Source organism: Narcine bancroftii, chromosome 9, assembly GCF_036971445.1.
Source record: "Narcine bancroftii isolate sNarBan1 chromosome 9, sNarBan1.hap1, whole genome shotgun sequence".
In the NCBI taxonomy this organism is placed as follows: domain Eukaryota; kingdom Metazoa; phylum Chordata; class Chondrichthyes; order Torpediniformes; family Narcinidae; genus Narcine; species Narcine bancroftii.
Genome location: NC_091477.1, coordinates 122,408,697 through 122,422,704, shown reverse-complemented (window position 1 = coordinate 122,422,704; position 14,008 = coordinate 122,408,697). Strand labels below are relative to the sequence as shown.

The following is a 14,008-nucleotide window of genomic DNA, read 5'->3' as shown; positions in this document are numbered from 1 at the left end:
TCACGGGCCTATAATTCCCAGGTTTACATTTGGACCCTTTCTTAAACAGCTGAATCACATGCGCCACCCTCCAATCCTTTGGCACTACCCCCGTGGCCAGTGACATCCTAAATATCTCTGTTAATGACCCCACTATCTGTCCACAAGCCTCCCTGAGTGTCCTTGGGAATATTTTGTCTGGTCCCGGAGATTTATCCACCTTTATCTTTTTCAACACAGCCATCACTACCTCCTCGGTTATCCTTATATGCTTCATGACCTCCTCACTATTTTTCTTTACTTCAACTGGTTCAATATTTTTTTCCCTAGTAAAGGCAAAGTAATCATTTAAAATTTCCCCCATTTCCTCTGACTTCTCACTCAGCATACCCTCACTATCTACAAGGGGTCCAATTTTATCCCTCACTAATCTTTTACTTTTAATGTACTTTTAGAAACCCTTTGGATTTATTTTTACTCTGTCTGCCAAAGCCTCTTCGTGCCTTTTTTTGGCCTTTCTAATTTCTTTCTTAAGATTCCTTCTACACTCCTTGTAGTCCTCCTTCAAACTCTCAGCTCCCTGCTCTTTATACCTCTTGTACACCTCCCTTTTTCTCCTAACCAAATTTCCAATATTCCTTGAAAACCAAGCCTCCCTATGACTTCCAGCCTTTCCTTTGATCCTCACTGGGACATATCTACTCTGTACCCGCAAAATTTCTTTTTTGAATATCCTCCATTTTTCATTTACATCCTTACCTGAAAATATCCTGTCCCACTCAATACTCCCCAAATCCCTTCTTATTCCTTCGAAATTTGCTCTTCTCCAATCCAGAACCTCAACTTTAGGCCCCTCCTTGCTCTTCCCTAAAAGTACCCGAAAACTAACAGAGTTATGATCACTGGACCCTGATCCCATAGTCCTTTCAGGAAGAGAGTTCCAATCATTCAAGATTGTTCTGAGAACCAATCGGGTTCCGTGTTGAGTTTTAGAGAGGGAAATCTGCTTGCTTACCCATTCTGTGGTGATTCCGAATACATTCTGATACAACACAGCTCTATGAGGACCCATGACTGAATCCATGATATCCATCTGCTTCCACTGCCTTTCAAAGCTCATGTTTCAGAGCATCGTTGGTTAACCAGTAGATGCAGTTCCCATCAATGCAGTTTGCCAGCATGTGGGAATCACTGCAAACTGAATAAGGATTTAAAGTCTATGTAAAGAACATCAAAAGAGACCCCCGATCCCTGTGCTCTCTGCCCATCTCTCGACCTCTCACACCTGTCCAATACCCTATCATCTATGGTCACAGTCCTTTTCCAAGGGTAAGGGAGTCTAAAACTAGAAGGCACAGATTTAAAGTTAGCAAGAAAAGACGTGATGAGCACCGTCTCCTCACAGAGGGAGGTGGGTGTGTGTGTGGGAGGTGGTGGTGGGTGATGGGCACCTTCTCCTCACAGAGGGAGGTGGGTGTGTGTGTGGGAGGTGGAGGTGGGTGATGGGCACCTTCTCCTCACAGAGGGAGGTGGGTGTGTGTGTGGGAGGTGGAGGTAGGTGATGGGCACCTTCTCCTCACAGAGGGAGGAGGGTGTGTGGAACGAGCTGCCGGAGGAGGTGGGAGAAATAGGGACAATTACAATGTCAGAAAGACATTTGGGATAGGAAAGATTCAGAGGGACATGGGCCAATGGGTCAACATGGACCATATTTCTGTGCTGTAGAACCCGATGACCCCATGCACAGCAGAAACAAGCTGGGCTTGTCATTTTTCTTTTTGTACTTTCTTTCCCAATGGTTATACCACCCCCTTCCCCACCTCCCCCCCACTTCACCTATGAGCACCACATTGCACTGACACAGAAACATCTTCTGATCCCGACAGTGACACAACAGCTCTTACCCGGTGTTAGATCACAAGACCACAAGATAGAGCAGCAGACATCGGCCCATCAACCTTATTTGCAAAATACTTTGTCCCACTCCTCTTTCCGCTCTCTCTGCTGCTTAAAAACAAACTTGTTTTCGCCCCTTTCCCAGTTCTGATGAAGGACCTTTGACCTGAATAGTGGACTGATTCTCTCCAAAGATGGTGCCTGACCTGCTGAGTGTTTTTGTATTAGAGTTTCCAGCAGTTTTTGAATGTTTGTATTCACTGCCCCGAGTGATTCAGGACTTCTCTGACATTGTTTGAGAGACTTCTACACATAGCCAAACTCTGCAGTGTCCAGTGATGTTAGGAATCTGGACTATCATCCTTCCCTGCATTTACAGAGGCCACACAGAGCTTCACCATGTCCCTCTGAACTCCTCTGCACCCTGGAATGGCAATCATTGCCAGATTTCTCCTGCACTGGAAGATCACCAACTTTCGGACAAACCAAAGTGGGTCATTCACCAAGGTTGGTGATCTTTCAGAAGAGGGTGATGTGTCTGAGTTGGTCTCTGGGTAGGAATGTTGTCATGGCTACCACGTAGAATCCCTGCATCAGTCAGTACTCTGAGCACTTGGGACACGATTTCATGGAAGAGTTTGTGTAGCAGTTAGCTCATCACTATTACGGGCCAGCGACCCGGGTTCAAATCTGCTGCTTTCTGTAAGGAGTTTATATGTTCTCCACGTGACCACGTGTGTTTCCGCTGGGTGCTCTGGTTTCCTTTTCAAAATGTGCAAGGTTAGGAGGTTAATTGGGTGTAACTGGGCTCTACCATGCTGTACTTTTAAAATGTAATTTTAAAAAATGCCAACTTTGTTTTACAATTGATTTTCAGCTTTAAACCAATTGCTCGCAGTAATTAATAGTGGCTGTATGTTGGACTTTCCACATCTGTGCTTCAAGGAGCTTGTGAAATGTTGAGATAATGTTTGTGTCCTGTTCAAAGTGCACACAAACAAACTGTTCCCATTGAATTAACATTTTGGGACAGTTTAAACATGTCAGTCGGCTGAGTGCAGAGAGGTCAAGGACCAATCTTGCATCGATCAGTACAAGACACAAACAGGCCCTTCAACCCTATTATTCCTCCTAGTCCCACTGACCTGCACCCAGCCCATGGGCCTCCACTCCCATCCAGTTCATGGGCTTCCATTCCCATCCAGTCCATCGGCCTCCACTCCCACCCTAATCCATGGATCTCCACTCCCACCCCAGTCCATGGGCCTCCATTCCCATCCAGTCCATGGGCCTCCATTCCCACCCAGTCCATAGGCCTCCATTCCCACCCCAGTTCACGGGCCTCCATTCCTATCCAGTCCATGTGCTTCCACTCCTACCCCTGCCCATGGGCCTCCACTCCCATCCAGTCCATGGGCTTCCATTCCCATCCAGTCTATCGGCCTCCCCTCCCACCCCAGTCCATAGGCCTCCATTCCCATCCAGTCCACAGGGTTCCATTCCCATCCAGTCTACAGGCCTCCATTTCCATCCTATCCATGTACAAATTTTCTTAAATGTTAAAATTGAGCCTGCATTCACCACTTCAGCTGGCATCTCATTCCACACTCCCACCACTCTCTGAGTGAAGAAATTCCCCCGCATGTTCCCCCTAAACTTTTCCCCTTTCACCCTTAACTCATGTCCTTTGGTTTGTATCTTACCTACCCTCAGTGGAAAAAGCTGACCTACATTTACTCTGTCTACCCCCCTCATATTTTTAAATACCTCTATCAAATCTCCCCTCATTCTTCGACACTCCAGGGAATAAAGTCCTAACCTGTTTAACCTTTCCCTGTAACTCAGTTCCTCAAGTCTGGGCAACATCCTAGTAATTCTTCTCTGCACTCTTTCTATCTTATTAATATCTTTCCTGTAGTTAGGTCACCAAAATTGCACACAATCCTCCAAATTTGGCCTCACCAATGTCTTATACAACTTTCCCATAACATCCCAACTCCTGCACTCATTACTTTGATTTTTGAAGGCCAATAGGCCAAAAGCTCTCTTTACAACCCCAACCACCTGTGATGCCACTTTCAGGGAATTATGTGTCTCTATTCCCAGATCCCTCTGCTCTACCACACTCCTCAGTGCCCTACTGCTTATGGTGTACATCCTACCTTAGTTTGTCCTTCCAAAAAGCAACACCACATTAAGTTTCATCTGCCATTTTGCAGCCCACTTTTCCAGCTGGTCCAGATCCCTCTGCAAACCTTGAAAGCCTTCCTTGCTGTCCACTACACCTCCAATTTTTTATACTCCTCAAGTACCTAATTTGCTCCTTGTTGTCTATACCTGTTATACACCTCTCTCTTCTTCTTAACCAGCTCCCCAATATCCCTCGAGAACCAAGGTTCTTTATGTCTGTTAACTTTGCCTTTAATCCTTGAAGGAACATACAAACTGTACTCTCAAAATTTCCCCTTTGAAGATCCTCCACATATCTCCCACATCCTTGCCAAAAAGCAACTTCTCCCAATCCACGCATTCTAGATCCTTTCTCATTTCCTCAAAATTGGCCTTTCTGCAATTTAGAATCTCAACCTAAGGCCCAGACCTTTTGTGAACACATCTGACACACTTCAAGCTATCCAACCCTTTTACAAGATGGGAGTCCCAGTCAATATGTGGAAAGTTAAAATCCCTAAAAACACAACCTTCTGCTCTCTCTTTACAGATTTGCTCCTCCAATTCCTGCTGACTTCATTACAACTTCTTTTACATGGTGATACCTTCCCATTCCTCAGCTCCACTCATATAGCCTCAGTAGACGAGCCCTCTGCTCTGTCCTGTCTGAGCATAGCTGTGATATTTTCCCTGACAAGCAATGCCACTCCTCCCCCTTTCATTCCCCCCTCCCCCATTCTATCATGTCTAAAGCAACGGAATTCCAAAACATTGAGCCACCAGTCCTGCCCCTCCTGCAACCAAGTTTTACTAATGGCCACAATGTCGTAATCAAGTGCTAATCCACGCTCTGAACTCGTCTGCCTTTCCTACCATACTCCTTGCATTGAAATAGGTGAGAACATTTCCACCACGTAAAACCCTTTGATTTCCATCATTATCATCTTTTCCCTCCTCCATTTGCTCTGGCCCTCTGCTTCCCCGCCACCCCCCCTCCACACAAATCTAGTTTAAACCCACCAGAGCAACTCTAGCAAACCTTCCTGCAGGATATTAGTCCCCCTCCAGTTCAGATGCAAACTGACCTGTCAGAACAGGTCCCACCTTCCCTATGAGAGAGCCCAATGATCCAGAAACCTGAAGCCCTCCCTCCTGCACCACATGTTAAGTTGCATTATCTCCTATTTATAATCCTACCAGTACGTGGCATCGGCAGCAATCCTGAGATCACAACCTTGGAGGTCCTGTCCTTCAACTTAGCACCTTACTCCCTGAACACACTTTGCACGACTACCTCACCCTTCCTACCCATGTCACTTGTCCCTAGATGGACCACGACATCTGGCTGCTCACCCTCCCTCCTGAGAATGCTGTGAATTTGATCCAAGATATCTTGGACTCTGGTACCAAGGACACAACATCAAATCCCTTATCACTACAGCACATCTCTTGCTCTCCCCCACATTTTTAGTCACACGACCAGACTGTGCGGGAGATCTGATCACTGTACCTTGTTGGCCCCCCAACTGTATCTGGAAGCGTATACTTGTTATTGAGGGGAGCAGCCACAAGTGTACCCTCCTCTCCCTTTTTGTCTCCTGTCACCCGCCTCCCTTCCTCTGCCTCCTAGGTGTGGTTTACTTCCAGTAACTCCTGTCTATCAGCCCCTCTGCCTGCTAAATGATCCATACTTCATCAAACCCCAAATCCCTAACTTGGTTTGTCAGGATCTGGAGCCTCGAAATCCCACTCTTACCCTGGCCACTCTCACAGTGGCTGTTCCATTTCAGCTCCCCTTCCCTTCATTGGCTACAACTAATTGGCCCATGGAGAAATTTAAACAAGCCTGTGATTTTTAAACGTTCCTCTTCTTGTTCCAAGTCCCATTCTCGCAGTTTCTGATGTGAAACCTGCTCCAGGCACCTCTTTCTCCCCATGTACAAAAGCTTAACCTGCACATCTCCTGTAAAACTTCCCTCTATCACCATTTTCCTCAGGGACTAAAGTGTACATCATACTAATCAGGCTCTTCTCCGAGATTACCAAAGAACCACCTGCACTGTGCAAAACCACTTCATTACTGCCAATACTTATTCTCAATCTATTTTTTGTAAATGTTTTGTCTTTTTATTTTGTCTGTAGGTAGCTGTTGATGAAAACAAGAATTTTGGTGCATTTTTACATGGTTGTACAATGTGCAAAACAATAAACTCATCATGAAAGTTCAAAGTTCTAAGTTCAGATTTATTGTCAGAGTACCTGCATGACATCACAACCCTGAGATCCTTTACCTGTGAGCCAGGAGGAATTTTAGCCGCTGAGCCCCTCGCTGGTCTTTCCTGAAGTGAAGTTGGGGGGAGGTGGGCCACCTTGTTGTATCTGCTGCGAAAGTGTCAGGCAGCACGGTTTGTGGGAGAGGGATTTACTCTGTGCCTGACCGTCCGTCACTCCACTATCTCCCCACCTTCCAAAGGTGTAAGTAAAGTTCAACCAAAAGACCTCGACTGTGAAAGTTCACTTTATTGAATTCAAAATTGGCACAGAAAAATATACTGATTTACTTCAAGAAATGTTAATAATTTCATAAAATAAAAATAAAAAATTGCATTCTTGAAATGAATCTGGGATGAGGACAGTGGGACAGGCATGGGGTGGTGGGGTAGGTACATGCTTGGGATATCCCGGTTATTGCTCCTGAGAACATGGGGCACAAGCGACCTGCACCCATCCCCTGCTCTATGGGTGAGAGCCAAGACACGGGGTGGGGGGGGGGGGCAAGGTGAGCTCGACCCTTTCTCCCCAGTGTGATAGACGGGGATGCCAGGAGCAGTTCCCCAAGGGTGTGTCACTCTAACCCAGTCCACCTCTCACAGGTCCTCTGTTGTAACACTGATGTTTCTCTTCTCCCCATGAAGGGTATTAACAATATTATGGCCTGACAGTGGCCCCAACATTGGCAAGGGAAGGGGGTCTGGGTCATAGTTGCCTCTCAGTAGTGTGGCGCTAGTGGAGGGGATGGCTCCATGGATGATGTAAACTGTGTATAGCAGCTCAGTAACATTTGGAGGTTGTTGGGGCACTGACCAGGGTGCAGACCTTCACCAGCTGCAAGAGGGATCAGGTCACACAGCTGCATGTCTGAAGCCACAGGCCCAAAGCCTGGAGCCAGGTCCTACACAGGCCTGCCTGGACTCCCCCAACCCTGCACACATGCACCCAAGGCCTGAAGCTCAGCACTTCCACAGGCCTGAGGACTTGAGGCCCTCTTATCAGCCTGAGGCCTAAAGCCTAGCCCTCCCATTGGCCTGAGGACTGAAGACCCACCCTCTTACAGACCCAAGAACTTTCCCCAGGCCCAACATTTTGAGCCTGAGTTCTTTGACAAGAATCAAAGAAGACACTGCCAGATTAACCATTAGGTTGAGTAGCTTAAGCCTAGGGGCCTGGAAGGGGATATCAGGCTCCCAGCAGGAGGGGGCATTGGGTTCCCAGCAGGAGTGGGAACATAGGCCTCCCAGCCTGAGCAGTGACCTTGGGCTCTACAATTCTTTTGACTCCAAAAGTTCAATCAACCCTCCCCCCCAACACCCAGCGATTATCTATCCCCTTTTGATCCCCTGCCATTTTTTTGACCCGTTGGATAGGCTCATCAACCCCCAGGGACCTCTTTGGAGACCCCTGATATGTTATTTAATGTAATTTAACGTCACTTTATTCTATTCAACAAAGGGTGGGGCAGGGGGGTTAAGGTCAAGGGGGACCTTACTAAAGCTCAGCCAAGGAGCCCAGGTGGTAGTTTATTTGCCCCTGGATGAGCCATTAGTTACCCTTTACTTCCCATGGATCTAGCAGGATCTGCTGAGTTTCTCCAGCAACGATGAGGGGGGTGGAGGGATGGCTGGGTGGGTAGTGGGAGGGAAGGGAGGTGAGAATTGGAAAGACTGGAAAGGGGGCATGTAAAGAAAAGGTGAGCAGGTTAGCAGAAAACAGAGAAGTCGATGTTCATGCCATCTGGCCAGAGAGGCGCAGATGGAAAATAAGGTGTGGTTCCTCCAATTTGCGGGTGGTCTGGGTGGGATTGTACATAAGGCCATGGACAGACATGTGAGTGTGGGATGTGACTCAGAATTGAAATGGTTGGCTACTGGGAAGTCTCTGTTGGGGCAGATGGAGTAGAGGAGCTGAGTGAACCACAACAAGGTCATTCATGCAGCTCACCAAACCTTCTCACTGAAATACACGAGGGTGGAGTGTGTGAAGGGTGCTAACACTTGTCCCAATGAAGTTTCACCCCCGCCCTCCACCCCAGTACCTCACCCCTCCTGAAATGGCCCCCATTCAAATCAGTGCAGCAGGCAGTTGAACTTTACACCTGGTTTGGAGTAAGGCCACAGAGACAAACTACATGCCCCTGGCTCAGAGCAGTGTGAGAACTGCCTCTCCAACCATGTGGAACAGAGCGTAGTGGAGTCTCTTCAAGAGCTGATGTCACTGCCCTGCCACTGGGCAACTTTTTTCCCTCTCTCCAACATTTATGAGTGAAAGCATTTGAAGGAAACCTCATCGACAACGTTCCTGACTTCTTTCTGCAACCGCGACCCAAGATGACACTTCAGTCCCTGGAGAAAGACATTCATGTATGTGGCAGCAAGGACAAACCTCCACAAACCAGAAACCTCTTTCCCCAGTGCTTTCCCCTCCTCACTTCTCCAAGCTGTTGTGGTTCTCCGCAGGAGCAGAGGGAAGAGTGCAAACAATCTTCTGATGGTTACGTGGCTTCCACAGGAACGGATTCTGTACCAGTCCCTGTTCAAGCAGTTCCCTCCTTCCTTCTGCTACAACGTGCTGTCCAGGGGCTCCAGTTCAGTGGCCAAGACTTTGAGCTGTGGTGATGGGGACTTCTTCCGGTGGAATCCCTGCATGATCTGCTCGAAGGTCTTGCCCTTGGTCTCGGGAACTCTGAAGTAGGTGAAGAGGGTGAAGCCCAGCAGCAAGCAGGCGAAGATGATAAACACATAGGGGCCACACAACTCCTGGAGCAAGAGGAGGCTGAGAGTTACTAGAGAGAGAGAGAGAGAGAGAGAGAGAGAGAGAGAGAGAGGGAGGAGGAGGTGTCACCATGAAGGAGAGAGAGGGAGGAGAGTCACCGTGAGGGAGCGTCACCGTGAGGGAGCGTCACCGTGAGGGAGCGTCACCGTGAGGGAGCGTCACCGTGAGGGAGAGAGGGGGGGACGAGTGTACCACTATGAATGATGCTGACAGAATCAAGTCTAATCCCATTCCTAGTTTTAAATCACAAGCTTCAACAGTTCAAAATTATCACCCATCAGTCTAACACCAACTACTGCCCTGCTCCCTTCCTACAGCCCTTTATCAGTCCCACACTGATCCCACTCCCTCGCTCTCTCTCCCCACAGCCCTGTATGAATCCCCAAACTAATCCCACTGCCCCACTCTCTCCAGACAGTCCTGTATCTGTCCCCACACTAATCCCATTGTCTTGCTTTCTCACCACAGCCCTGTATCAGTCTGACACTGATACCACAGCCCCACTCTCTCCCCACACCCCTGTATCAGTCCCATATTAATCCCACTGTCCCACTCTCTCTCCCCACAGCCCTGTACCAGTCTCCAAACTAATCCCACTGCCCTGCTCTCTCCACACAGCCCTGTATCAGTTCCCAAACTAATCCCACTGCCCTGCACTCACCACCTGGTTTTGCATCTATGGATCAGCCTCATTGTTCACCACTTGCTGGTTTGTAAGATGGGATGATGTGTCACATCTCCTCACACCTGAGGCAGTGGAGTTGTTGGTGTGTCTTTCTCTTTCTGTCACCTTGATGTGCTGGCTCCAGGAGAGGTCCCCTGATACTCACAGTTACCAACCCTCACTATCTACATAACATCCCAGAGATCAGGACGCTCTTACCTCAATGTACGGGAAGGTCATTCCCACTAGAAAGTTGCAGGTCCAGTTACAGAAGCCAGAGATGGTCACCGCAGCTGGCCGGGGCCCTTGACTGAACAACTCCGCTGCGATAAACCAGGCGATGGGCCCCGGTCCAATCTCAAAAAAGGCAACGAAGACGAAGATGGCCAACATACTGAGGTAGCTCATCCAGGTGTAGGTGCTCTAAGGGAGAAAGAGAGGCCAAGGGTGCTGAGATAAACCACAATCTAATCATCGGCAGAGAAGCATAGGTTCAGTCCCCTTTTGCAATGCACTGCACTGGGGGCAGAGAGTACAGCTTAGGAACATCTACAAATGCTGCCTGCAAATTTGCTGATAACACCAGGGTCATCGGCAGAATCATAGACGGCCATGAGGAAGTGTACAGGAGGGAGAAAGATCAGCTGGTTGAGGGATGTCACAGCAACAACCCTGCACTCAACGTTAGCAAAACCAAGGAGATGATTGTGGACTTCAGGAAGGGGAACCCAGGAGAACATGAACTGATCCTCATCAAGGGATCAGCAGTGGAATGGTAAAAACTTCAAATTCCTGGGTAAAAAGTAAAACACGAAAGTCTGCAGATACCGTGGTTGAAGTAAAAACACAAAACGCTGGAGAAACTCAGCAGGTCAAACTGTGACCTTCATGTAGCAAAGGTTAAAATACGGAACTGACGTTTTGGGCTTGAGCTCTTCATCAAGGTGTGGAAAAATGTCAGTGGGTGTCCGAATAAAAGGGTGGGGGGGGGGGGGAAGAGGTGCAGTTGCAAAGGCAGGAGCTAATAAGTGGAGAAGGGAGTGAGGGGACAGCAGTGATCAAGGGGAGGTGGGATGGTTGGGTGAATAGAGAGGGAAGGGGGTTGAGGAGAGCAGGAAGGGTGGAGGGAAGGGGATGGAGAATGGAGAGCAGGTTAGCAGAAACTGGAAACGTCGATGTTGATGCCATCTGGATGGAGGGGGCCCAGACAGAAAATCAGGTGTTGTTCCTCCAAACTGTGGGTGGTGTTGGTGGGAGAGCACCCAAGGCCATGGACAGACACGCGAGTATAAGAGTGCGACTCAGAACTGAAATGGCTGGCTACTGGGATGTCTCTCACACTGACGCTGTTGGATTGAAGGTGCTCCTCAGAAAACCTTTGTGTTGTCAGCACTGAGCTCTCATCAGCCCCACAGCCCAAACTCCTGTAGACAACACACCCTGCTGGAGGAAGAACAGCGGCATCAGTGGGAAAGAAAGAACTGACGAAGGGTTCTGGCCCAAAGCATCGACCTTTCTTCTCCTCTCATGGATGCAGCTTGACCTCCTGAGTTCCTCTGGCAGATTGTGTTCAGCTTCAGATTCCAGCCATCTGCACAGAAACAGGCCCTTCTAGTCTGTCCTCAAGCATTTTTCTGACGTCTCAGGACCTGCACCTAGTCCATAGCCCCTCCGTACCCCTCCCATCCATGTTCCATCCAAATTGCTCTTAAATATTAAAATTGTCCCCACATTGACCATTTCGTCTGGCAGTTCATTCCACACCCCCACCACTCTGTGTGAAGACGTTCCCCCTCATGTCACTCCTAACTTTTCCCCTTTCACTTTTAACTCATGTCTTCTGGTTTGTATCTCAAACACACAGCTCCGTCCACTGACAGACCAACAGGTTTCGGACAGACCAAAGAATCCCTTTCACCGAGTTGATGGTCTTCCACCAGTTCTGTATATCTGTCTCTGAGTGTGTCCTCGGGAACAGCCCTTAGATCAGAGAGTCTTCAGTCACACTGCCACTGGGGATGAACTGTGTCAAGGACCCCTGTATCCTTCTCCACACACTCCACACACTCTTAGCAAATCTGCATTGGCAAAGGGGTGGGCAACTGTCTCCTCTCCACCGCAGTCATCTTGGACACAATGTGCATGGTTGGTGATGTTCCGGTTGTTTAGGAAAGATCTGACTGGGATGGCTCCTCTCACTGCCAGCCAGGCCATGTCCTGGTGCTTGTATGTGAGCAGTGGGGATGAGGCAAGCTCGGACCGTCTGCTCAGGGAACCCCCACCATGATTCACTCACCTGTAAAACCAGGGCAAATGTCATGAGGATGGAACAGCCACACATTCCTGCCTGGCCAACCATGAAGAGGCTTCGACGACCAGCATGGTCCACCAGGAAAATCTAGGGAGACACAGAAGTCATGTTAGGCAGGTGGAAGGACTCGCATCCCCCCCTCCCCACCCCCTGTTCATTCTATCACATGGATCTGGCAGTGATAACACCTCACACCCATCCCCTGTTGCTCCATGACCAAGGGTGTTGGGGGGGCGGAGTTGGGTGGGGTGAAGGACTGCACTCAACATTTTTGAATGGTCTGAAGTCACATGGGCTTGAACCGGGATGACTGAACATCTCCCCTGCCCTGGGTCATCAATCCTCCCTTCCTGGGACACCCATCCCCCCCCCCCACCCGACATCCCAGTGATATATTTCCCTGGCCCAGGGTCACCCATGTCCCCTGCCCTGAGACACCTATCACCCCTGCCCAAGGGATACCCATCTCCCCAACTGCAAGGGACACCCATCTCCCCTGCCCCAGAGTCACCCATCCACCTGTCCCAGAGTCCCCCATCTCCCTGTCCCAGGGTCACCTGTCTCCCCTTCCCTGGGGGCCCCCATCTCCAATGCCCCAGGGTCACTGATCAAGACTTTCCAATTAAGGGAACATCTTTCCAAAATTTAACCAGTCAGTCTCCTTGAGAACGTCCCCAAGGTGAAATGTGGCCATTCCCCCCAATGATAAGTCTTTAGGAGTTACCAGGCTGGCTCTGGCTCAGTAAGAATTACTTTTGTTGAAACGCAGTCAAGTCTATTTAACTCATCCCAGGGAGGACAGACTTTTCTTCAGTTCATGTTTGGGACCTGACTATCTCTGGCAAAGCCAGCATTTATTGTCCATCCCTAACTGCCTTTGAGGAGGTGGGGTTTGAGCTGACTCCTTGTACCTCTGCAGTGCACAGGCTAAAGGAGCTGCTGCAGAGCTGTTTGGGAGTTATAGGATACAAAAACAGGGATGTGGTGTTGAAGCTTTATAAGGCTCTGGTGAGACCTCACTTGGAGTACAGGGTACAGTTTTGGGCTCCCCATTTAAGAAAGGATGTGCTGTTATTAGAGAGGGTTCAGAGAAAATTGACAAGAATGAAGGGATTAACATGAGGAACGTTTGAGAGTTCTTGGTCTTCAGACAAATGAGAGGGAATTCTCAGAGAAGTAGATGTGGCAAAGTTGTTTCTCATGATAGGAGAGATATGGGGGAATTTCTTCAGCCAGAGGTTGGTGAACCTCTGGAATTTGCTACCCCGGGCAGCTGTGGAGGCCAGGTCGTTGGATGCATTTAAGGTAGAGGTTGATAGGTATCTGAATAGTCAGGGTATGAAAGGTTATGGAGAGAAGGCCGGGGAAGGGGACTGAGTGGAAAAATGGATCAACTCATCATGGAATTCAGAATGGACTCGATGGGTTGTATAGAGTACTTCTACTCCTATATCTTATGGCCTCAGGGTGGTGATGAAGGAGCTGAGATCCACCTGCAAATCAGAGTGAGGCTTGAATTCAAGTGGATGGTGCAGGTGGCCATCACAGTCTGCTGAAAAAACTCAGTGGGTCGTGTAGTGTCCATGGGAGAATGGTCCACGTTACAAGTCATCAAGACATTCTGTGTCCGCAATCTGCATATGGTTCTGTCTATTGTGGGGAGATTCAGTAAAGATTTCCATCGACTGCTGGTCAATGAGGGATCATCTTGTTGAAATGTGAAAAGAAAATGTTAAAGGGGGTGAATGAAGAGGGGTACCTGACTGAGTTTTGTAAAATCATGGAGGACATTGCCATGTCAAAGAGTCATCGTCTTTCTTCTTGCAGTCACAGGGGCTGGTACCAATGGGGTGATGAGTGGACAAGGGAGTCATGGAGGGAGCGATCCCTGTGGAAGGGAGGGGAAGGAAGATTGTGGCTCCACGCCCTGATAACTAGTC

The 14,008-nt window shown here is 48.8% G+C and overlaps 1 protein-coding gene across 4 annotated transcripts in view; it reads right to left on the bottom strand.

Moving 5' to 3' along the window:
• Positions 1-6,267: 6,267 nt before the first annotated feature.
• The window catches only part of slc2a2 (solute carrier family 2 member 2), a 33,057-nt gene continuing 25,316 nt past the window's right edge, over positions 6,268-14,008 (bottom strand). For 3 of the 4 annotated variants that reach the window (XM_069897598.1, XM_069897602.1, XM_069897601.1), the window contains 3 exons: positions 12,054-12,155; positions 9,977-10,180; positions 6,268-9,077 (listed from right to left, as the gene is read on the bottom strand). In XM_069897598.1, the coding sequence (XP_069753699.1) occupies positions 8,880-9,077; positions 9,977-10,180; positions 12,054-12,155 (504 nt within the window). In that variant the 3' untranslated portion in view covers positions 6,268-8,879. Of the gene's footprint in view, positions 9,104-9,976; positions 10,181-12,053; positions 12,156-14,008 lie in introns of all 4 variants that reach the window. The other variant, XM_069897599.1, reaches the window with a different exon arrangement.